Raw genomic sequence first — 26316 nt, 5'->3', positions numbered from 1 at the left:
GCCTGAATTAGCGCCTAGGTCCCGGTCTACTCAGACCAATGGCTATCATTGGCCTTTTGTGCTCTTATGCGCTATTTCTACTTAACACTTTAGAAATTAATGTCTGATATGTTATATTTTTGTCATTTTGTTTATTACATTTTACTCAATTTCACTCCATGTTTTTTAAATTCAGTTTGGAATTTCTATTGTTTTGCATTTTGAATTCATTACTGTTTTGGTACTGCATACATGCTTCACACATTGCCCTACATTAAGCTGGTCTCCTCTGTGCCATAGCTACCAGAGAGCTAAGCTCAGGCTAATTTAGTGACCTGGAAGCTGTGATTATCCCCTTAAGTGGGCAGCTGCCAACCCCAAATAATTATAAAAGTTCTTACACTGGTTCAGTCTGGTAAGAAGAACCGTGGTTCTGGAGGAACTTCATTGTTGAAGCAACTCAAAACACGCTAATGTTGACGGCAGACGGATGGGTACAGAGATGGACAGTTTTAATCCACAACTTCCAAGAACACCATGAAAGGTATTGATGTCCATCAGTGGGCTACAGGAAGATGGAAAACCTGTTCATGCCAGACAGTACACTTGAAGGCATGCCAGAATATGTGGATATTCACCAGTTATTGCTTAGTGAACTACCTATAACTTTCAACCGCATCATGCACTTATGATCTGCGATATTACAGCACTCCCAAGTAAAATTACATCATCTAATGATTGTGAAAGTGTGTTATAGACTTGGAGGACTTAACTTGTAATTCAACAAAATACACTTGGGTCCAATTTGCCAGCCAGGCCTTCCACCCAATCCCCCACAGGCACCCAACCCCCTACTGTGCACAGCCATCAACAATGTGCTGCAGTGGGTTGGCCTTGCAGCATTTGGTCTGCACAACGGTAGCTGGCCTCAGGATCTGGTCTATAACCAGACCCTTCTCTTTTAGTTAAAAAAAGTGTTTTTAGTACCATGATACCACTAGGGAGGCATTGCTGGGTACTGCAGTACCAGGCAGTGGTACCAGCAACCCATTATATATATATTTTTTTTTAATTGCCTTAAGGAGGGTTCTTTTGGGAACCCACGCCCCCACGGGGTCCTGACGGTTAGGTGTCCCGAAGTTCTGTAATGGTGGTTGCAACATTTCTTTAGTTCTGCTGCCAGAAAATCAGACCATTTTGGTACCACTGTACCTGTACTGCAGTATTAAAATGACCAACAGGAGCAGAAGCACCATCAGCCACTCAAAGGGACACAATTTATTTTTTTATTTAGGCACCACACAGTAAGACGGTACCAACAGTCCAGATATCTCTAACTTTTCTGAGGATTAATCCCTTCATGCTCAACCCCAGCCTCTCTCTTTAAATCCTGGTTTCTGAAAAACAACTAAAAAGGTTTACAACAAATCATAAAAAGTAATTATTCCGATTATAGCTCTTACTTTCTGCCATATTTGGTGCAAATCTTCAGCTATTCTTTTATGTCTTGAAGAGCAAGATTTCTTATGGAAATTCAAATAGAAAACACTTCTGGGTCCCCAAACCCTCTTTCTTGGGCTTGAGAGACTGGTGCAAAACTTTCCATGAGGGTGACAAAGTGAATTACCTTTTTGTTCTGAAAGTTGAATTCAGATTCTTCAAAAGGTACCAAAATTATAAAAGAAACACAAAATGGATATGCTATAGAAATCCTGGTTTGCATATCCTATCACCATCCTTGACCATCCCAGGGTATTGGAATTCAAGAATCCTGACCAGACCCTGTACCCAACCCTCTGAGTGACAAACCTGCACTGTGCATAGCCTTTGGCTGTGTGTAGTGTGGACAGCCTACAGGCCTACTACCCAACCCCCTGCAGGGAGCTAGCTACTGCTCCATAGGGGCATTCCTGTGCACAATGGGGGTTGACTGCAGGCCTTGAGGCCAACCCTCCCTACCCGCCCACATAAGCCCAAACCCTACTGCCCAAGATTTTTATCAAAGTGCAGGAAGTGTGACTTGTACAAGCTGGCTTTCAGCCAGGTCACAAGCCGAACCATATGTAGATTTACTGTGTGTCATAGAGAGTATAAGGTAAACCTAAGCGTGTACCAAAAACAATGCTACGGTAAATTACCAATATAGAAACATCATAGCAGATATGCATATGTAAATACCAGGTAGAATTTAGATATTGTATGTGTTGGCCTGGTCAATCGATTGGTTAGCCGCTACTGAATTATTGTAATACTACAGTGCTGACATCGTCACAGGAACTTATGAATTGCTTTCTCAGTATTCTGTCAACTGAAACAAAACCAACAATGTATCAAGAAAATAATACAGTTCAAGCGTGTTCAGTATGTATGCAGAATTGAAAAGTGCAACAACATAATTATTACAATGGAGTGTGGGGAAGAGCATGCCAAAACGTGAAGCCCTGACTGGGTCAAGATGCCCTCTTTTCCTTCAACATTGGAAATAAGTACCACAGTACTCTGAGGATCAGATTTTATGGTTTACAACAAGCTATCTTATCACTCTGAAGTGATAGTTATTTTATGGTAACCAAGTATAGTGTGTTGAATCGGTGCAGTAAGATATTATCTTGTTAAACAAGTCATCTGTTTTCCTCCATCAAGTGACTGCACTCTGACATTTGTAGGACAGCAGCACTGATTTCTCATCTTAATTAGGATATGAAATGGTGCTTGACCGACATGCATGGTTTCAGTTCACTAGTACAACTGAAATTCCTCTGGTCCTCCTCCCTCTGACCTAAAAAAAAAAAAATAAAAAAAAAAAACTAAACATGTAGCACAATCGGGGTCCCAGATGGTGCGTCCAAGAACAAAAATGAAAAGAATGAGTATCCTCCTTGGCCTGGAGACCAAACCTGGTGGTCTGAGGGGCCTTTGAGTGAAAGTGTTGTGAAGGCCAATTCAATGAAGGCATTTAAACCAGTCTGGATGCACTTCAAATCCAATATCTGCTCCAAGAGGTCAAACTGGTTTTCCTGTAGCCCCAAGGGGCCATAAAGGCCGTTTTGGCTGGACTGTCATTAGGGTGAAATCAATCTTTCTTCTGGACCACTGAATAGGGCAGACTTTTTGTGATTTTACTATAGGTATCTTAAATACCAGACATGGGTGACATCTTGATGTTGTGGCACTCTCAACGTGACAATGGCAGTTACAGCCTCAAAGAGAGTCAAAGACCAAGAGACCCTCAGTGAGAGAGATGGCAAGGGCGAAGGCAAGGGTACCCTGAAGATCATGTCAGATCTTTAAGGGGGGAGATAATAATGAAAGGAATGAGGTAGGAACAGTCCATAAGAGAAATGTGGCAAAATCAAAGAAACCCTGCAGGGGAGAGATAGAAGGAAGTGAGGCACAAAGCCTGTGCAACAACTAAATACCAGCCATGATTACACATTTCCCCTTTCAAGGCCTGAGATAATGTATTGCAGAGAGGAGCAGGGCAGCAAGAGGTTATGAACCTTCCCTTTCAGACACTCTCCATGAGCGGAAATCTTACTTAAAATAGCACTTTGTATTTCTGAGGACAGTAAAAAAAAATATAATAAGGAAAACTTTGCCTTTAGGAAATATCATCAGAACAATTAAAGAGATAAAAGACTGAGTGAAGCTAAAGACGCATACACACTAAATTACATAAATATAAAGAGAGGACAGTGCCATGTAGAACTCTATCAAGAGAGTGGAAAAACAAACTGTTACTGAAGTGTATGTTAGCAAAGTGGGCCCCTGAGAATCATTAAAGCAGCAGTATCAAATTTGTCCACCTAAGGTTGATGCCTATTTGCACCATTCCTTGGTTTGATTTTATTCTCAGGGGCAAAAGATCCCATGATTGAGAATCTCCAATATTGATTTTCTGAACTATTAAAAAAAGATTTTTTTTTTTTTTTTTTTAAAAGCACACACAGCACAGTGGTACAGACTGAGCATTTAATTTCCTAGGAGACAACACATTATTTCACATATTTAATAACAAATATCAAATCTTCTCTTGTGCCATTTAATCTGTACTACTGTAGAGGTAATGGCCCTGTACTGCCTATGAAAAAAAAACAAATAACCCCTCATTTACCTACCATGATTTTTCTCATTCAAGAGGTTTTTTGTAGCTGGCAGGAACATTTCCATCAGCTCCGGTACTTTCCTGATAACGTGCACTGCACAAAGAGCAGCCTACAAGAGAAACACAAATTAGTACTGCCCACCAATGAGCAACATCCAAAACCACCACTGTACAATACTGCTACTGGTGGTACAGAATGCCATCCTCTCTTTATACTGCACATATTCAAACCCATATTAGGTGATCCATTTTCACAGCTAAAAAAATGTACCACTATTCTAATCGTTTAGCTGCAAGACAATATTGACCCCAAAGCCTATTTAGTGACGGCTCACCCTCAAAATGCATACCTTTCAGGAAAAATTAGTTCAGCTTTGCTACCTTTCATAGTTAGACATGTCTGAATCATTCACTGCCATGAGGGTGAGAGATCTGGTAACACTATAAGTAGTATAAAGCAGTATTAACACATACATGATAATAAAAAAGTGTTTATTTATAAGCCTATCTACTTAATAAAAAGCCCAAACCTAAGCCAACGAGTTACATGTTCTCTGATCCTCAACCGAGATCTCCTTAGTTCAAGTTTGATGAAACAACTACACCAAGGTTTCCCAACTCTAGTGCTCAAGAACAAAGTCAAATAGAGAGCTGGATTGTGATGCAGCAGCTGCATTACAATCCACATTGTTTGCATATAGATGGAATTAATGTACAATGGGGCTTCATGGAGAGCTGTTGCAGATCTGTGTACCAGTACTGCCTCAAGACCATTTCGGACCAATGAAAAGGACAGTAAATGGTGTTTCTTCTTTTATAAAGTACACTCAGTAGAGGTAAACAGTGGAAAGCCTAAACAAATATTCAGATAATGTTTTCTCACAATTACGAATCTGAGATATTTGTAGTGTGCTGGCTGAATGGGAATATGAAAGTAGGCATCCTTTAGATCTAAAACTGTCAAAGTTGCCTTGCTGTAACAGTGGAGTGATATCTTGGAGAGTGACCAAATGGAAACGCTCTAAGAGAATGTAGAGATTTAGTGGTCTGAGATCTAGAATGGGCCTGAGTGATCCGTCCTTCTTTGGTATAAGGAAGTACTGGGAGTATACTCCTGACCCTTGCTGTGAGAAGGGGACAGGTTCTATAGCCCCTTTGAGAAGAAGGGATTGCACCTCTTCTTTGAGAACAGTAAGATGTTCTTGTGAGAATTAGTGAGTACGAGGGGGAATATTTTGTGGAGTGAAAGTGAGCTCCAGGCAGTAACCATGTTGGATAATTGAGAGAACCCACCGGCCTGTGGTGATATCGGACCATTGTGGGTAGAAATAGTTTAGTCTTCTCCCAACTGGAGAGGTGGGGGACGGTGTAAATAGTCACTGGCATGCAGTGGAGGCAGATTCCCTTGGAGGTGGATGGCTTTCCTCTGCCCTTGTGGTTTGCACCTCTGTAGGATCCTTTAAAGGAACCTCTATTGTAGAAATGGGAACCTTGTTTGTTTTGAGAGGTGGATGGGTGGTAGAGGATGGTTTGAAGCGTTCCCTGAATTGTGGCTGACGAAAATAACCATGTTGTGTGGTGGTGAGTAATGCCCCCATATCCTTTGCTGTCTGAGTTTTTAAGACTTTCTATGGTGTGGTTTACTTCTGGATCAAATAAGTGTTCCCTATCAAATGGCCTGTTGAGGCATGCCTGTTGTTTTTCTGGCTTGAATACCGAACACCTAAGCTAAGCGTGGTAATGTACAATGACACTATTGTTAATATCAAGTGCTGTGGTATCTGAGACATCAGTTGCACACCTAACAGAATTATTAGAGATGGTCTGACCCTCTGAAACTATCTCTTGTGCCCTTTTGCGATGTTCCTCTGGAAGGCACTGGAGGATATCCTCCATTTCGTCCCACTGGGCCCTGTCGTATCGTGCTAAAAGTGCCTTGCGAACTGGCGATACGCCAATGATTGGCAGCCTGTGCAGCCACTCTTTCCCGCTGTATCTAGTTTTTTTTTATTTATTTTTTTACTTTCCTTAGGAGTAAGCATATCTCCTGTGGATTCCCTACTGGCATGTTTTCGTGCTGTACTGACTATGGAGTCAGGAGGGATTTGACCCTGTATAAATAAAGGATATGTGGGTGCAGCCTTGAATTTCTTATCCACCCTTGGGGTGATAACCCAAGACATTAAGGATTCTTTTAAAATATCATTGGCATGTCTGAGCATGCCTGGCAAAATGGGTAAAAACTGACTGTGTGGTAGTGAGAGTGTCGAAGAGGTAAACCTCTTCAATAGAGTAGGTGTGCGGCTGAACATTGTGGTATGCCGATGCCCTTGCTATGACCTGCTGATACAATGTTGTGCCTTCAGGTGGTAATAGTCGCGCTAGAAGTCGGGATCATTTGGCAGGAAGAATCTGGATTGTATGAATCCCATGGGTGCATCTCTTGTGGCTTGTCACCGAAATCATATCCCTAAGGTGGTGGTGAACTCCGAGGTGAAAACTACGGTCTAAGATATTGGGGAGGTGGTGGAGGAGTAGAAGGAAGCACTGGCGAGTGTGGTGGAGAAGGCTGAGGTTGAACTGGAGCTTTGTCCTTGGAGACCTTTATAGGGGGAGGAGCAGTGTCCAAAGCATCTTCAAAGATGAACTCCCCTTTGACTGGAAAGAAGGGGGGGTGGGGGGAGAGGGGGGGCTATTATTCTCCCAGTTCCTTTTTGCTGTCTGGGATGTCGCAGAGCCAAAGGTCGCTGTTGAAGATGTCTTGGTCTTGGCTGTTTTCAGTGCACAGCCGGGATGCGATGCAGCCAAAGTTGATTTTTGGATCTGACCATGACCCGAAAACAGGGGCAGTCTGGCAACCTGCTTCAGGGGTTTCTTTAAAGTCTTTGTATGGGGAGTAGGTACTATTCTACTCATGGGTTTGCGAGGAGGTGATTGGCTGGCTCTTGATGTCCGATTGGACATCAGACCTAAAATCTTCCATGTAGAAAGTGCTTCCTCCTGTTCCGGCTCCTCCTGCATGTGCTCTTCCCTGAAGATATCCAGAGTGTTGCCTGGTGTTTTGGACACAGTCTCTAACCTACAAGCTTCTTAGGTCACGGAGCATCTTCCTGGATCGAAAGGAACAGCAGGCGTTGCAAATTTGTTTGTTGTGGTCTGGGGCGAGACACACCAAATGATGGTAGGTGTGGGGGAATTTCAAGTGGCATTGAGGGCAAAAGCGAAATGGAGTTGTTCCATTAGCCCTGCGTATTCCAACACCACGTGGAAGATTAGGCCCAACGGCATAGAGAAAACTATCTAAGAAAGGACTTGATGTCCATACGCATTATCACCGAGAAGCGTCACATGATCTCGTGCCTCAAAAAGATTCTTCAAACAAAAAAAACTTGTAACACTCCGGACCACACACAAGATGGTGGACTTATGCAAAGCATATGTATCTACAGACACAATCATGCCATCGAGCATATCATTACCAGAAGGGAGTACATTTTTCTGCCAGATATTTGTTTCTGCATATTTGCCATCTTATGAATAAGCCTAAAGCAATCCCAACTGCAAATGGAAGGATTAAGTAATTAATGTTGTTTACACGGAAGAAGTCATGCAATATGGCCTTCAAAGTACCAATCATCCCTTTAGGTCTATTCCACTGCAAAATCAGTGGCATAAAAGATCTGCAGAGAAAATCAAGTGGCCATCCAACAAATGTCAATCAATGTGACATCAGTGTTGAGAGCAGTGGAAGCTGTTAAGGCCCTCCTAGAACGAGCATGAAGGCCAACTCAAGAGTTTTTTAACCAAGGAATAGCAGATTTTAATGCAAAAGCAGCCCAACACGTGGCCTCCTAATAAACAGTGCCCACAACCAGTAGTATCGGGAATACTGGTGGCTCACACTTATGAACAAAGGAAACTACAAATTGGTAGTGCTGGGCTGGGATTCCACTATAAAGCTGAGATTGCAACTGTGAGCAAGGAATATTGGAAGATAAAAAAAGATAACGGAAATACAGGCACACCATCCAATTTTGAGTGTCCAGGAGGTACAGACTCATGAGAGGAGGAACTAAATCAGTGAAAGAATAGCATTCTGAAACTATCAAGATGCACAAAGTTTCACAACTCTCAGGTCCAGGACTAGCTTCATTCTCCAGTCCTTTTTAGTGACCATGTAGAGTGTTGAATCCTGTGCCCTGCCGTTTCATGAGCACCACAACTATGGCCCTTTTTTGGAGCAAGAATTACACCCAAGATCGAGGCATGGGGTCACTTCCGGAGAGAGGCAAGTGAAGGCATAACTCTTAAGGACCAGAAAGCATTAAGTAAAGGGGGGGGGGGAAGAGGTGGTGAAAGGGTGCATTAAGTACTTTGGATAATAGTGCATAAGCCTATGGTGCCAGACAAGCTTTTCTGTGAGCTGGCAAGCACAAAAATGGACTTCTCGCAGGTTGCCAAGGCCAACTCCAACAGAGCTTCAGTAAAAGGGAGAAGCAGCTTTGCTCCACAGACAGAAGAATGTACAATCTTATTTTAAATAAGTAATAGTAAGGAAGAATGTATCATTGCTGTCTCTGTGGAAGAAGATTTCTCATTCTGGTAGTGTTAATTACATTTTTTGCAATGAGACCCCTTCAAGGATTGCTCACTGTCAGGGACTTACCTGAGAGATGGGAATGAGATTGCTTGGAAGCATCCTTATGGCTCAGAGCCAGAAATAGTTTGGTTTCCACCTTTCTGGTGTGTTTTGGATGCCGAGAAGAAGAGTGTAGGAATCTGGCCTGGTGTGTGATGGGTACCCAAGGTGCTTACACCTTAAACCAGGTCCAGGAATCCACTTTTAGTGAAGTGTAAGAGTGTCTAGAAGCCAGGCTCTCAAGAGGTAGCTGTGGATGAGCAGTCAAGGCTTAACTAGGAGACATGCAAAGCTCATGCAATACCACTGTAGTCAAACACTTACACACATGAAAGAAAACACTCAGTTGTACAAAAATAAAGGTGCTTTATTTTTAGAACACAATACCACAAAGTACTAGAAGAGCAACCCTCCAGTAGGAGGTAATACACCAAATATAAACACTAGTATACAGTAATAGGTATAGAAAAGGTTAGAAAAAACAGTGCAAATAGCAATGACCAATAGTGACCCTAGGGGGAGCCCAAACCATATAGTAAAAAAAAAAAAAAATGGAATGCGAACACAGGACTCCCACCTAGGTAAATGGAATATGTAAAGGGGAACTTGTAGTACTAGAAAACCACAGGGGTAAGTAACAGTACTCCCCCCAGTGACCAGGAAAGCAGGAGTAAATCACTGGAATTTCCCCAAACCACCCAAAAGGAGGAAAAAAGAAAATAAGTCACCCAGACAAGACTGCAAGAAACCAGCAGTGAATTCCTGAAGAAAGAAGACCTGTGAAGAGAGGGGACCAAGTCCAAGAGTTACAGTGGAGTACAGAAGGAGAAGACGCTACTACCCACCCAGCTGTACTTGCAGGTGTTGGTCAACGATGAGGAAGAACACATCAGGACTGCAACCCTGGAGCCAGAGAAGAGTTCCTGACGGATGCAGAAGATGTCCCACGCTAGAGTGAAGACTGAAGATGGTTGTCGGTGCGGGAATTCCTCCAGCAATCCTTGGCAAAGGCAAACTCGCAGTTAGTGGAAAAGTGGTGCTGCCGGGGACCAGCAATGCCCAGGAGAGGGAGTCACAGGGAACTCTCAGCGTCACAGAGTCCACAGGAGCAGAGGCAGTACCTGCAGGAGTCCCACAGGACGGGGACACAGAAGTTGCAGAAAGAGCCCGCGCAGCACTAAAGAAAAGGATCCCGCGGCACAGGAGAACCATGCAGATAGGTAACTAGATATTCTCATTAATGCAACAAAAAGATAATGCATTTAAGGGTTGCCATACGAAATTACCGATTTCAGAGTTACCAGTTAAGCTTCTCTACCCTCCGATTCCTCCCATTACTAGAAAATATCTGAAATGTAAGGCTCTGTTCTTTTGTTTTGGGTACTCTGTATAGCCTCTTTCAGCAATTGTTGGAATTTCCTGCGGCAGCTCCCTCAAGTATCTGTCCCTCTATGATTGGGTGGTTATGTGGCAGCTTCTTCATAAACTCGGTGAAAAACTAGGAATTTACACATACTGTTGGAAATGGCCCTTTCTGTAGGGTTTCCCCTGACTTTTTGCATCCGACCTCCTGGGTTCGGATCCTGTGCTGAATTTCATTTTTGCTGGCTTTAGGACTCTGGGCACTTTACCACTGCTAACCAGTGCTAATGTGAATGTGCTCTGTCTAAATTGGACTGGTGAGTCGTTTCTCCTTGACTGGCATATTTGATTTAGTAGTAAATCCCTAGTAAGGTGGACTATGTGTGCCCAGGGCTTGTAAATCAAATGCTAATATAGTGGGCTTGCAGCACTGATCGTGCCATCCACATGAATAGCCCTGTAAACACGTCTCAGACCTGTCATTGCAGTGTATTTGTGCAGTTTTGTACTGCCAGTTCGACCTGGCAAGAGTATCCTCTTGCCAGGGCCAAGCCTTCCCTTTTACTACACGTAAGCCACTCCTAAGGTAGGCCCAATGCAGCTCCAAGGGCAGGGTGCAGTGTATTCAAAAGTGAGGACATGTACTGGTGTGTTTTACACATCCTAAAAGTGAAATACTGTTAAATTCGTTTTTCACTATTGCAAGGCCTATCTCTCCCATAGGGAGCAGATATAGAGCTTGGGCTTTCTGAAATCACAATTTAAAAATACATCTTTTGGTAAAGTTGGTTTTTAGACTGTAAGCTTGAAAATGCCACTTTTAGATAGTGGGCTTTTTTCTTGCTTAACCATTCTGTGCCTCTGCCTGGCTACTGAACACGTTTGGGTCAGACTGACAGTTGAGCTGTTTGTGAATTCACTCTAGACAGTCACACAAAGGGAGCTGAGGTGTATCCTGCATATCCTGATGGGTCTTCCTGGGCTAGAGTGGTGGGCAGAGTTGACACCTGCACTTAAATAGGGCTGTGCCTGTTCTGACACAATGCATTCTCCAACTCCTTAGAGTGTGTCTAGGGCTAGCACAGAGTGAGGCAGGGTCTTGTGCACTACAAACACGTTCCTTTGAAGTCTGCCTGCTTCAAAGGCAGAATGAGCATAAATATTGGACTGGTGACCCCACAACTTCAGAACACTTCTGACTGAGCACATTCTGCCAGGGAGAAGAGCTGGATGCTGGGGGAGGACCTGTCACTCTGCCAGTTGCTTTGTTGTGCTGGCCTGCTGCTGCTACTTCTGCCTTAGGAGTGAAAGGACTGGACTTCAAAGGCCTGAACTGAGCTTGCCTCCTGTTCTGAAGTTTCAGGGACATCGAATACTTCATCTGCCAGTGCCTGGGCTCTTCTACTGAGAGTCCTGACTTGTCAAGTGGTGCCAAATCCAGTCCCTGGACCGTTGGAAGAGGAATCTGGTGACCTAAACAAAAATCCATGCACTACAGCCATTGCAGCAGAAAAATCAACGCAGCACCGGCAAAATCAACACATTACCTGCTTCAGTGTGAATCCATATTTGCTGTAAGTCTGGATTTTCTACACATCGTCCCAGAGTGTCGAATCTCTAAAATCAGCTCAAGGAACTGGGGCTGTGTGTCGGAAATCAATGCATTTCCTACCTGGCAGGGAAAGAATCTATACACGGCCTCACATGCAAGTAAGGAATCAACGCATAACTTGCTTTTCTGACGCATGATCTCTTGCGGCTTTATTTTTGACATTTACCAGGTACTTTGTGCTAAAACAACTCATCCACTGATTCCTTTGGATTAAGACTCTTAACTTTAAAAACTGATATTTTCTTGTGTATGTTGGATTTTTGTGAAAGTGTGCATGTGTGTGTACAAATACTTTACATATTATCTCCGAGATAAGCCTGACTGCTTGAGGCAAGCCACCGAGGGGGTGAGCAGAGGTTACCTTAGGCTTACCCTGACTAGAGTGAGGATTCCCTACTTGGACAGGGTGTAAACTCACTGCTAACTAAAGAACCTATTTCTAACTCTTAACATTTTGTAAGGTGATAATTTTAATTGCTTAAATATTTTAAAATGTTTTGCTGCCTATCAATGTGAAATAGATGGGTGAACCACTTACAACAAGTTAGATCCCTTCGACTGTGTTGTGGGACCTAGATTGAGAAGTACCTATGTGGGATGGCAGGTATAAAGTGTTGATTGCTTGAGTTTGTGCAACCCATATCCGCGATGGTAATGCATCAAGCAGACACTGTACTATATACTAATAAGACTGAGAGCCTTCTACTGAAAGGACCATATATCCTCAAAGTAGACCCACAAAAAAGATACGAGGCAGAGTTGGCAATGGACAAACTAGTATTGTGTCAGCTTTCATCTATTTAACAGCAGTGATCACGTTTGCAAAAGAGCAAGTTTTTGTCAATGGCCGTATCCCAGATACTGTGTCCCTGCAACTCTTGAGGAAACAGTGCACAATGTTGCCATCCTTGCCTGTGAAGAACCAACGCAACTGCTAATTATGGAAAGTTTGTTGAAATATCCACAGCAACATCTGTAATGACTTCAGAACCTATAGACCCCTTCACTTAGAACGCTTGTCTTCACCTACTTATATTCGAGAACCGGGCCTGAACAAGGCACAATAGTGCATTGTTTTTACAGTAACTCCACACTAGATGCCTTTAATGTTTGCTGCTATGATGGTAATAGAACGTATTAGGTGTAAAACTCTACCCATTATATGGCAGCTTGCACAAGACCGCTGGATTTCTCAAACATCCTTAGGAAAATAATGGTATAACAGAGACTGGTTCTGGGATGATCTAGGAAGCATGTAGGGCTAAGACAACTTCACATTTTTTCCCCTCTAGGTACGAAGGGTCAAAAAGTAGTTGGGGTCTTAAAAGAACTAAAAACATATTTGTGCCATGTTCCGATTCCTTAGTTGCATTTAGAAAACAATAGTTATACTGTGGTCATAAAAACCCATATATGGAGCAGAGTTTTCAAAGATAATTTCTAAAGAACACAAATGGTGGTAGATCATCAAGGAATATATTATAAACCCCAACATGTGCAGTTTCCATAAGCTGAGAGTAGGTTGCAAGGTAGGCTTTCAGAAGACAAGACAAACGTTGGCATTTGAGATAAATCAGGCTTTCTACCAATTCTGCCCCACATTATACATCCAAGACTCTTGCTGGCATTGTATTCTGCTGAATGTTATGAAAGAAGCCTTTGATAGCACTTTGACTGTTGTGCTGACCTACACACTAAGATGTGTTCTAGGCTGACTGCATGACTTCTCCAATGCCGAAGCAACTGAAAGGTTGCTACCTCTATATTTAGAGGATTCCAGAGTAAAATGAATACGCTGTTTACATGGGGAGTGACAGACACTACAGGGTGTCATGAGGATACCATCCTGCAGGGCAAGTAGTTGTATACTGGCACATCATGCACTGCTCATTCCCTATTCTACACTTCTCCCAACTGGGATACCAACACATTTTCCTGCAGAGTACCTTATTTGGTTTAAGCACAATGGAATACAGACTACACATTCTGAACCACACTTTTTATACATAAATATAATATTTGATCTCTTATTTGAATGATATAGCCCTAATGAAGCTTAAGAGATAATTTCCTATCTAACAAAACACGTTCTGGAAGGAATCTACAAAGAAAAGAAAGAAACAAGACTGGCTGTAAATGTCTCTGATAGAAACACATTTTATTTGGGGACATCACTGATGGACACTTAAGGAATACACAATCATGTGCAGACTACATTTTCATGTAAAAGTAATACATAATTTGTTAGCTTTACTGTACAGCATAATTTTCCCCTGTGCCATCCACATTTAGATATTGAAGCTTCCCTTTTGGTAAGTCTTCGGTCATCCTCAGAAGAGCAAAGGGGAAAGAATGGCAGCAAATGCTACATCATATATGGAGTCTTCCGACGGAACACAAGGAATGTCTTTAGCTTTTAACTAACTATCTTCCAAGTCTACACTGGACAGTCTAGACACAAAACCCAGCACACACTAAACTACCGTTCAGATCTTTGGAAAGCAGGTAGCAAATGCTATTTTTTACGAAAAACAGCTTCCTAAGGGAAAATAATCTGTTGCAATATATGAAATTGTAGTGATAAAAAATAAATAACTTTGGTAACACTCTTTCTGGACCATCTAACTGCAGGTTCCTCACCTTCTGAATACTTCCCAGAAGTCAGATTGGATCCGGCAATGTTTTAGAGGTACACCTGCGAACCAGAAGCTCCAGGTCAACTTCATTCTGCAACAGATGTTACATGAACGAACCTGCACAGGCGCCACCCATGGGTGCTCTCAACAGTTGCGGTCTTGACAATTTTGCTCCTGCAGACACAAAGCCTAACAGGTTTGTCTTGACCAGTGTGCATCTTTCTAATTTGGGATCTTTTGGGGGGAAATGAAGAGACCAGTTCAAAGAATGGGGAGGTGAAATGGTCAGTGAGGAATGGGAGGTTAAATCCAGTCTCGAACAGAAAGAGCATTAACAAAAGTAACTCACTCTTCTAATAGAGGCTTCTAACTGCATATTCCTCACCTTTTGAATAGATGCCTAAGCAATCCTTCCTAGGTGGTGGAGCTGTGAACTGGCTCAAACCAGGACCAAGCAGACAAAATGCACTTCACTGGAGACCAGGCTGACCAGACCATAGTGCCTCATGAACGTATAGAGGGGCGCCCACGTAGCAGCTTGACAAAAAGTCTAGCACAGACACCCGGCAGGCCAACACACTGGTAACATCTTTGGCTCTGGTAGAATGAGTCCATAAGTCTTAAGAATGCTCCTTTTTGGCCAGTGCTTAGCAGATCATAAAGCAGAGCAGCATCCATCACAAGATGGTCCATTTCTGTGCAGTGTTGCTTTTCTTTGCTCCAGTGAACTCGATGAAGACCTGATAATCCACCAGGTTGTCGCTAGTATGATCAATATTAGAAGCTAAGGGCTCTTTTCTAATCCATTTGATGAAGCCTTTCCTCCTCCTTAGAGGTATAAGGTTCAACAAATATGGCAGAAGGGTAGAGCCCGACCAACATGAAATGCAGTCATCACCTTCAGAAGGAAGCTAGGGTCCGGAGATCTAGTTTGGCAGGGTAGCACAAGGTATGGTAAATAGCCAGAAACACGTGTCCGAAGATACGGCACTCGCCGCACCAACTTATGGTGAAAAACTTTCAAAACTCTATTCAAATTCGTGCTAATGACTGCATTTACCATGATGCCTTGGGGTCACAAATGCTGGAATGGAAGACAGGGTGCTCCCCATTTTGACTGCTGTAATTAAGGCTCCCATGAGCCTCTGAGCTGACGAGCTCGGGTGAAGCACCTGTGTGCCTTCTTGAGTGGTACTTAAACCTGTGAATACTTTCAAGGCGGCATTTCAAGCAACCCCGCCAGCTACACGTTGCCCTTCGCTGATGACGGGCAAATAGCCAGAAACACGTGTCCGAAGATACGCCACTCGCCGCACCAACTTATGGTGAAAAACTTTCAAAACTCTATTCAAATTTGTGCTAATGACTGCATTTACCATGATGCTTTGGGGTCACAAATGCTGGAATGGAAGACAGGGTGCTCCCCATTTTGAATGTTAGAACAAGGTATACGCCAGGGTAACACAAAGGGTTTGTAACTCACTGAGCTGTTGCAATGAGGTTACAGCAACAAATTGCCTTGAAGGCAAGGATTTGTAGACAACAACTGTGGAGAGGTGTACAAATGAGGAATGTGAGGAACAAATTAAAGTCCTATTGGGGCTTTTCAAAAGAAGAAGCAAATATATACTGTAGTCTTTGAGGAACTGCATAACAAGAGATTTAAATAATGAAGGCTGGTCAAGCATATGTCGAGAGACCTTAAGAGCTGACAAGTACTCTAAAAGTGAACATAGCAAGGCCTTGCTGGGCTAGGGACAACACAAACCACAAAACTTTGGGACAGCTTGGCATGGAGGGGTTTAGAAGCTCACTTGTGTGGTAGGCTCAATCTCCAAGCATGGAGGTTGAATTTGTGAAGGCCAGGCTGAAGGACCATGTCCTGCTGCTGCAAGAGGAGATTCTCCCGAAGAGGCAGCCTGATCAGAGGACACCTGCCCAGTCTGGATCCACTAGAAGGACTTGGGCATGGATGTCCAATATTCAGAACTTTAGGCATGGGCTGTATCGCCAGAAAGACACACGAGTCCAGAGTTACACTCTACGTGGAATGAGCGTCTAAGCAAGATGCCTACTAAACCCTAACACACATAAGTGCCGACACTGCAGGTTCTCAGCAGTGGTGAAAACATCAAGCCAGGGTTCTCCACATTCGCAAAAAAAAGACCTACGGTTACACACTAACTCAGGATGTAATTGCGAATCATAACCCGAGAGACGTCGACTGCACTGTGCACAGGTTCTGCCATTCAAGGAACTTGCCAGGTGTAGTCATCAAACATTCCGGGCCCATCTAGTAACATCAAAAAACAGGACTCTACCAATCCCTGCTTTTTCACAGTACCACATGGCTACAGTGCAGTTTCTGAGCAACTGCATCAGCTTTCCATTGCTGGAGGGCCAGGTGGCTTTCAACACCAAATGGAAGGCTCTCCGCTCTAGAAGGCTGCTCTAGTGCTGAGCCCCTGCCGGAGTCCAGATGCCTTTAATATTCACCTCTTCCTGATAGCCTCCCCAAACAAGAAGCAATGCATCGGTCACTACTGTAAGCTCTGGATGCGGTAATGAGAGAGATCTTCCTCCAACCCAATCGTGGTCCCGCAGTCACCACTGCAGATCTTTAGCACTCTACTCCGAAATCTGCACCAGGTCAGAAAGATCCCCCTGGTGCGGTGCCCAATGAGACATCAGATTCCACCGCAGAGCCTGCATATGCCATCTAGCGTGCTTGACCAGCAAGATGCAACAGGCCATCAGTCCCAGAAGCCTCAGACTCGAGAGTGATGCATATTGAGATCTAGGACAGAGCTTGAAACATCAATATTATAGCCTAAACATCTTGGACTCTCTTCTCAGAGATAGGTGCAAAACTGCCTCCAGAATGGCTCCAATGAAATGGAGCATCTGTGAAGGAATTATTTTAGACAACGTCAAATTGATAGTGAACCCTAATTTTAAGTTTGCCAAAGTCTGGAGGTAGTACACTACTATCTAGGGTGAGCCCACCTTGAGTCCTTGAGTTAAGGGAAGGGTAGGACCCCTGACCTTTGAACATGTGCTATAACCACCCTCATCACTTTCGTTAAAATTCAAAAGGAGCGGAAAGACCAAAGGGGATCACAGCAAATTGGAAATGCTCCCGGTCTACAATGAAACACAGGTAACAACTGTGGGCTTACAGGACAGGGATGTGAAAACAAGCCTCTAACAGGTCCTGTACTACCATCCTTTCTAAAGGGTCGAGGGAAGACAAGACCTGGGTCATGGTGAGCATCTTGAACTTGTCCTTTTTCAGAAAGATATTGAGAGGGCAAAGGTCTAATATAGGATGAAGGCTGCCATCCTTTTTTGGCACCAGGAGTTAGCGGAAATAACTACCAACTTCTGTCATCAGGACACTCTTTGGTCTCCTTGGTCAAGACAGCCTCGGCCAGCAATTCAGAGGATGGGACAGATGCAGTGGGGTTTCAGAAAATGGTAAGGTGTGAGCCCACTGAACAATTTGCAGGACTATCTGTCCAAAGTGATCGCTTGCAATCCAGAATGGCTCTGTGTTTACAAAGGAACACAAAAGTGGCCTGGAGGGGACACCAGCTGAAGGGGTGGAAGACTGGGCTGCCCGCTATCCTGGCTGTCCTCTCAGATGGGTACCACACCCACAAAAGAGCTACAGAGATTGTTGCATCTTCAAGGCTGTTTGCATTACTGGGAGCCCCTACCAAAGAAAGTGTGTCGAACAACTGGTGCAGTAGCAAGCAGAAAATTCCATAAAGTGTGCTGTGGCCCTGCTATCTTTATATAGCTCCAGGGTCAAGCCAGCTTTATCTCCAAACAGTCCAGAACTGGGGAACGGCACTGTAGGAAGGTTAGACTGGTGTGTTGTGGACACGTACGCTGTTTGTGCCCAATACAAGGTCCAGGCAACCCCTTATTAGCTAGTGAACTGTATCTTGGAAGCCAGGGCTCTCTAGAGGTAGGTGTGGTGTGCAGCCAAGACTTATCTAGGAGGAGTTCAAATTGCAATACCACAGTAGTCACACAGTAACTTGTCTCACATGAACAAAACCACATAGTGTTGCAAAAATAAAGGCACTTTATTACAGTAACACTGAACTAAAATACTATAAGGAGACCCCCAACTGGAGGTAAGTATGCACTATATATACAAAGTGCAAGGATTTAGCATAGAAACGCAAGCATTGGGGGAAAAAAAAAAAAATAGCAGAAAATAGATAGGGCCCTATAGGGGGGGCCAAACCATATTCTAAAATAGTGGAATGTGACGTCAGGTCCCCCACCCAAGGATGTGGAGTAGTTAGTATGGAGCTGGGAGAACTTGGAACACCACAAGTTGAGTACCTAGATGAGCCCCCCCAGCACCCAGGAGAGCACAGTTAAGTTACCTGGTCTTCCCATAGTCTAACAAGGAGACTTGGAAAAGGAAGTTTGCAACCAGCCCAGTGGAATCAAACAGTGGATTCTGGACAACGATGACCTGCAAAAGAAGGGGACAGAGTCCAGTCCACACTGGCGTGTCCAGGTGGGGCAGGAGCCACTGCCTACCCTTCCGTAGGAGAAGATCCGGGTCGACAGTGGAAGATGGAGGTCAGCTGGGGAGCCCAAGAGCTGCAGAGGAGTCTCTGAAGTCATACAGAAGCTGTCCCACATCAGTCGCCGGGTCGCAGATGGGTCAGTGGTCAGGAGAACCACCAAAAAGCCTTGGCAAAGCCGGGCAGAAGAGGATTTCCAGAGGTGCTTAGGACCATGAAGGTTCAGGGGAAGACCCTTGGAGGGGAGCCTGGGCAGACCCTCAGCAGTCAGGAGGGCCAGCAGAAGCAACTGTAACCCCCAACAGGCAACCCACTGGCAGCAGGCACTGTAAGAACACCTGGAGAGGAGTCCTACGTCGCTGGAGCAGCAGAGAGGACACTGCCTTTGCAAGGATGAACTTGAAGATCCCTCGGAGCAGGACTCAACAAGCCTTGGTTTCTGCAAGTGTTGTGGTGCACAGGGATTCTGTCCTGCAGGGAGAGGCAAGGACTCACCGTCTCCCAAGTCGGACAGAAGGCAGAGAGGACCAGGAGGACCACTCAGAACCACCCCGTTTTGGGAGATCCACGCAGTTCCAGCGGAGACCAGATCCCTGCAGATGGATATTGTTGCCTTAGGTGCCTGCGAATGCAGGGGAGTGACCTTTTCACTCCAAGGGAGATTCCTCCTTGCTTCTTTGGCGCAGCTGAAGTCTTGCCGACCCCAGAGAATGCACAGCCGTGGAAATGTTGGAAAGAGCTGGAGAAACAATGTTGCAAGGTGGGGTCATCTCGGGGGTTGCAGGCTTCTTTGGTTCCTGAGAAGTCCAGCAGTGGTTCCAGTGGCCAGGAGCAGAAACGGTTGATGCAGAGGAGTCCACCACCTGATGGAGTCTTGTACACCGAATCTGGGGACCCACTTGCAAGGGAGTCCCTAAAGAGCCCTAACAGGGGACTTGGTCACTTTGCAGGGTGATCATCTATCAGAGGGGCTCACTGACGTCAGTTACCTCTCCTGACCAACCATATACTCCCAGGGGACTCTGCACATCTTGTTTCCAAGATGGCAGATTCAAGTGGCCACCTGGAGGAGCTCTGGGCAACATCCCTGGGGTGGTGATGGACAGGGGAGTGGCACTCTGCTTTCCTTTGTGCTGTTCCGTGCCAGAGCAGGGACCAGGGGTCCCTGGACTGGGGCAAACTGGTTTATGCAAGGAGGGCACCAAATGTGCCCTTCAAAGCAGTGTGGTTGCATGGGTAGGCTGCCCCTCCCCAGACCAGTAACTCCTATTTCAAAGGAAGAGGGTGATGCATCTCCTCTCCCACAAAAGGGACTGTGTTCTGACTTCCCCTGCTTGAGCTGGTCAAGCGGCAGGAGGACAGAAACATGGCTGAGTAACTGTAGCAGTGTGGGCTGCTCACAAACCCTGGAAGACTGGCAGCAGCAGTACCGGGAGGTCCTCTAAGGAGCCCCCAGAGTGCATAGAATCAATCCACCAATACTGGCATTAGCATTTGGGTATGATTCCAACGTGTGATACTAAACATGCCTAGGTTTGTGGTTACCATTGTGTAGCTGGACCACAGGTAGTGGCCTGTGGCCAGACCAGGTAAAATGGCTTTCGTTTTCTTCTGAAGTCCAGTGCGTTGGAACTGGAGTTCAAAGGGGTACCTCTGCTCATGCAGGGATGTCCTCATACACAGGAACCTGCGCCCTGACCTTTGGGCTGAAAGGGCCAATCATAGGGGAGACTTACAGTGACCTGGTGTAGTGACCAGTAGAGCAATGGCACTCTCACCTGTTCACAAAGGCTGCAAATGGAAGTCCTGCAGACACATTTTGCATGGGGGGGACCCCTGGTGTACCAATACCTATGTTAGCCAAGTACTATATATTAGGGACCTACAGGGGTACACCAGTATGCCAATTGTTGGGTGTAAATGTACAAAGCAAAACAATTAGGAGGAGAGTGCACAATCACTGGGGTCCTGGTTAGCAGGATCCCAGTGAAAACAGTCTAAGCACACTGATAACAGGCAAAAAGTGGGGATAACCATGCCAAAAAGGGTGACTTTCCTACAGGCACATTCATAGGACCGGCCTGGATGACTCCTGAAAAGTCAGTAGATCACATCCATGCATGTCTGCAAATGGCCACACTAGTAGCAATTGCCTTACCAAAATGTCAACAGTATCCAGTCTACAACGAATGGTGATGTTGGCTGCATCACGACCTTGCTGGATGACATGAAAACGAATGGCCAGAGCTTATGCAGGTTCCATGGGCAAGGCACAGGCAAGCTGGCTTTCACGTAACCAACAGCAAAACTGGCCAAAGGACTCTATCATCTTCAATTCCACTATAGTGGGAAACATTAGGGTTCACTCTGCTGGTCAAAGCCTGCACCACAAGACTTTCAGGAGTAGGGTGCACAGTAAGGAAAGCAGAGTTGTCTGGAGCAGGGTGACAGCATCTGAATCTGGCAAAGAACAGATGGCCTGAGTGCAGTCTAGGGCCCAGGTATCCACATCTGCATCCGGACAGCTTTCCAAAACGACCCCACCGCGTTTTCCGCCGATTCCGATGGTGCGTTGTTCGTGCTCAGAAGCACGAGGACATCTCCACAAAGACGTACTAGTAACAATCACATTGCCAAAGGCACACAAGGTTGCTGGAGACGTTTTTACCCCGTGGCCCATCACGTACCCTTAGTGTACAATATAAACGGGCGTATAAAACATGCTAGGTAACGCTTACTGACATACTCGTAGAAAATACCCCGGTTGGGTAGGCCACGATGCTCATTTTACAGAAACTAAACCTCAAAGGAAGCACTTCCAAATATAAACGTAGCAGGTGCCGCAGTTGAAGCTCAGCTTCTGGAAAGGACAAGCCACCATAACTCTTGGGCTTGGCAAAGATAAAGCAAGGCTGTGCGCTCAGAGATCCCATAGCAGAAAAAGATCTAGAATCCTTACTGGAGGTTGAACTGATGATGTACTGGAGCGTAATCTGTATCTGACTGTGACGCGCGGTTTCTATCTTCCTCTCCTGGAGGCACAGAGTAGAAGGTTTCTCCCTTCATAAAGCACCTGTAAGCTCCGCCCGCTGAGCCACGCCCGTCCACCCTCGAAGTAGGTAAAGGAATTCCCGCCTTTTACCAGGATGATGGACAGCTTTCCAAAACGACCCAATGCGTTTTTAACGCTGATTCCGGTGGTGCATTGTTGATGCTCAGAAGCACGAAGACATCTCCACAAAGACGCACTAGTAACAATCGCATTGCCAAAGGAAAACAAGGTTTCTGGAGACGTTTACCCAGTGGCCCATCACGTACCCTTAGTGTACAATATAAACGGGGCGTATGAAACATGCTAGGTAACGCTTACTGACATACTCGTAGAAAATACTCCGGTTGAGTAGGCCACGATGCTCATTTTACAGAAACTAATCCTCAAAGGAAGTACTTACAATTATAATCGTAGCAGGTGCCGCAGTTGAAGCTTAGCTTCTGGAGGTGAACTGATGATGTACTGGAGCGTAATCTGTATCGGACTGTGACGCGCGGGTTCTATCTTCCTCTCCGGGAGACACAGAGTAGAAGGTTCTCCCTTCATAAAGCACCTGTAAGCTCCACCCGCTGAGCCACGCCCCGTCCACCCTCGAAGTAGGTAAAGGAATTCCCGCCTCTTACCAGGATGATGGTCATCTTTCCAAACGACCCCACTGCGTTTACCGCCGATTCACGTGGTGCGTTATTGATGCTCAGAAGCACGAGGACATCTCCACAAAGACGCACTAGTAACAATAGCATTGCCAAAGGCACACAAGGTTGCTGGAGACGTTTACCCCATGGCCCATCACGTACCCCTAGTGTACAATATAAACGCAGCAGATGCCGCAGTTGAAGCTCACCTTCTGGAAAGGACAAGCCACCCTAACTCTTGGACTTGGCAAAGATAAAGCAAGGCTGTGCGCTCAGAGATCCCATAGCAGAAAAGATCTAGAATCCTTCCTGGAGGTGAACTGAGGATGTACTGGAGCGTAATCTGTATATGACTGAGACGCGCGGGTTCTATCTTCCTCTGCTGGAGACACAGAGTAGAAGGCTCTCCCTTTATAAAGCACCTGTAAGCTCCGCCCGCTGAGCCACACCCCGTCCACCCTCGAAGTAGGTAAAGGAATTCCCGCCTTTTACCAGGATGATGGATGGATGACTAAGTATATTTTTACCCATGATTCTAATTATGTATTATATGTGCATATGTGTGTTGTATTCATATGTGTGTGTATAAATATATATATGTGTATGTATGTGTATATGTTGTTTCTGTGCCTGGCATGTTTGTGGATCTTTGCATGGCTCCTGGTTTTTTGGGTTGTTATACTAGATATCTATGAATTTCTGCTCTCTTTTATCACACTTATCTACTCATCACTCTTATGTCATGTCTCTATCAAACTATCCTCCATTCTCACTCGGACTCATCCCAAATCCCTTCGACCACTTTCATCTCCTAAACATCTCTGCCTAAGCTCTTCCCTCCACCTCCACATCTAACTCACCAAACCTCACTGTACCTCTGTGACCTCCCACACAACCCTACTAAATTCTCCTGCATTCATCTCACCCTCCTACTATGCTCTCCCTAACCCTTCCACATCCTCTTTCCCCTCCGCTCCCCCTTTTATTCATGTCAAGCCTTTGGATTGAGTAAATGAAGGATAAACTCCCAATTAACACTTCTGGATTTCTTTCCTCCTCCACCCCTCCATTACTCCAGTCAATCTAACTAACAAACTCTCATATCCGCAACTCAAATTAACTCATAATAATACTAAAACTGTACTCCTTATTAAATTATACTAATCCATCACTAATTCTTTTGGGTACCGGAGTAGCGTGCTACTCATCGAAAAGCGCTTTGACGCCTCGTCAGGGGTAGTAAGCGCTATATAAATACGATTACAATACAATACAATACATCTGTGAGGGCTTTACTAAATGGGACTAGGGCTCAAAAAACTCAACTTTCCATGCTGCAACACCTCCATCAGAATATTGGTTTTAACCTCTGGAGTGGGAAAGTGAAAATCAAGGACCTCTGATGCACTTCATCCAACCATGTCAAAAGGAAGAACGTTTCCTTGGCAGTCCTGGGGGGGGTAGGAGATGAGAGCTATGCCAAGTCTAGGGAGATATTGAAACCGCAGGCAACCTAAAGATTATCAAACCAGTTTTCCTCTGAGCACCGTTGAGCAATCTCATCTCCAGCATCAAAGCCCCAACTGAGAGTGTGATGAAAAGCTCATAAAGAACCTGAGCTCTGATGGGAGGCAGACGCATTGTGTCGGCATCCGAAGGGTGATAAAAGGGTTGCAACTCAGAGGAATCAATCGAGGTCAGAGTATCACCATTTTTGTGTCGCACAGCACTATGAGTTGGCAGTCATTGACCAGAGTCAATGGCGCTGGCATCAGTGGATCGCGTTCCGGCGTAGGCTGGGATGCCAGGGAAGGAACTGTTACCAAAGCCAGTCCAGAACCCTCAGCTGATCTAGAGGGCCCAACTGGTGCCAAAGCCACACCAGAGGGAGCCAGAAATGTTCCAAAAATGTCCAACCATTCCTCGATTTGCTGCTGTGTCAGATGGGCCCAGCAATTCACGTTGCTCTCGGACAAAAGTAGGAATCGACTCCTAAGTAAGCAAACTTATGGAGTGCGTCTGAAGGCACAATGAAAGCCTTGCGCATTCTCTGAAACCGAGAGTGGGGCGATGGGGTCTAGTCCCGCTTGGACTTCTTCCACTTCTTTTTGGATTTCCATGAAGACTTAGAGAGCAAAGAAGACCGGTCACTGGAAAGACCAAGGGCTAGCTTTAGACCGTGGCCGATTCTGACCAGGGTCCTGAAACTCTGCGATGATGATATCATCTTTCTGTTCTTCAGTGGTCTTGGAGCGCACCACGGTGCCATCATCACGGCAGGCCTTAAGAGTCATGATCAGACCCTAGGCACCACAGGCAAACCACATGTGGGTCAATCACAGACATTTTTTGTGACATTCTCCAGAGTTTAATCCTTGTAGACCTGGGAGGTGATGTAATTCCCTTCAGCACTGAAGAATTGAAGACAACTTAGAGTCTAGATGAGACGAGGGATAGCTCTGGATCCACAACGGTTGCTGCAGTAAGAAAGAAGCTGATGTAAGCATGGACGGGTGGCACCCATACAGACCAGCGCAAGTCACATCCAGCACAGAACTATCTTGACACGGAGCAGCCTGCACCACCTTCTGTATGCAGGAGTACTGTTTAAAATAAATAATGCATCCAGTCTGACACCTGGGAAGTACTCAAAAGTTGAGAAATTTGTGGTTCTAAGTCTCCATCAGAAAAACAAAAGTACTGATCTGGCACATAGTAGCATTGACAGTATATTGACACATAAACACGAAAATCCTTAACACACAACAATAAGGTCATAAACCAGGGCTCAATCTATGACCTTCAGTAAAAATAAAAAATAAAAATGCTTAAAAAAATGATGGTTGAGGAAAGTTTGGTATAGAGCTTCCAAAAGTCCTTGGGTCGAACTATTACCAAGAAACAGTGTCCATTAAAAAGACAAAGCAAGTGCCTAAAAGCGTCAAACGTGCACTGACAGAAGTCCGAAGGTTTCAAGGATATCCCCAACCATGACAGCCTTTGCGCAGATACCGACCTATACTTCACTCTAATGGCCGTGCCTGCAGAATCGACAGAACATCAACATGTGTTAGTAACTTTCTATGCCCTTTTTAAGGACCTCCAGAAAGTAAATCTTACAGCTAAGAAGCACAACTAAGATGATAAACATTTAGAAAAGCCTTTTTTTTTTTTAAACAATTTAAATGGATAGGCCATTAAATTGTAATCCTAACATCAGAAAAGCAATTGTTAGCAATCTTTCATGCCTTGACACAATTGGCAACACTAAAATACCTTTAAAATCTGTGCATTTGCCGTTTGAGAAAACTGCAGAACAATTATTTGTATAGGGTTTCTTCAAATAAATTTGCAGCACAGCAATTGAATCAGCATTTATTAATTGCAGCCTCACTTGTACAGCCTGTGCTTCTGTGGAACGGATGTGATAAGAGGAAGAGCAATTTTCTTCTAGTTCTTACACCAAGGTAACCTTCTCAGCTAGCATGTCCATCTGAAGAAGGACAGCACTCCCTGCTTTCCTCTCGTTGACCTACTTGTGCTGCTCGATGTGCTTCGCCAGTCCCACATCTTCCCCACCATATTCAAATTCCACAAATATATATATATATATATATATATATATATATCAAAACAAATCCCTTTCAGGGTTAGAGTGCCGCATAACTTATGCAAAAAAAGAGAATAGAGAACTCTGGGTAGTTCCCAAGTTTAGGTGGAGAGCAGCTCTAGTAAGGAGCACCCTG

The 26316-nt window shown here is 44.8% G+C and overlaps 1 protein-coding gene across 1 annotated transcript in view; it reads right to left on the bottom strand.

Annotated features, from left to right (window-relative positions):
* Window positions 1-26316, bottom strand: part of AP1G1 (adaptor related protein complex 1 subunit gamma 1) — a 707422-nt gene that overhangs the window by 551143 nt on the left and 129963 nt on the right. The window contains exon 5 of the mRNA XM_069217071.1: window positions 4098-4194. Within this exon, the coding sequence (XP_069073172.1) occupies window positions 4098-4194 (97 nt within the window). The remainder of the gene's footprint in view (window positions 1-4097; window positions 4195-26316) is intronic.

Source organism: Pleurodeles waltl, chromosome 12 (genome assembly GCF_031143425.1).
Source record: "Pleurodeles waltl isolate 20211129_DDA chromosome 12, aPleWal1.hap1.20221129, whole genome shotgun sequence".
Taxonomy (NCBI): domain Eukaryota; kingdom Metazoa; phylum Chordata; class Amphibia; order Caudata; family Salamandridae; genus Pleurodeles; species Pleurodeles waltl.
The sequence above is the reverse complement of the archived record's forward strand: the minus strand, read 5'-3'. Positions and strand labels throughout refer to the sequence as shown.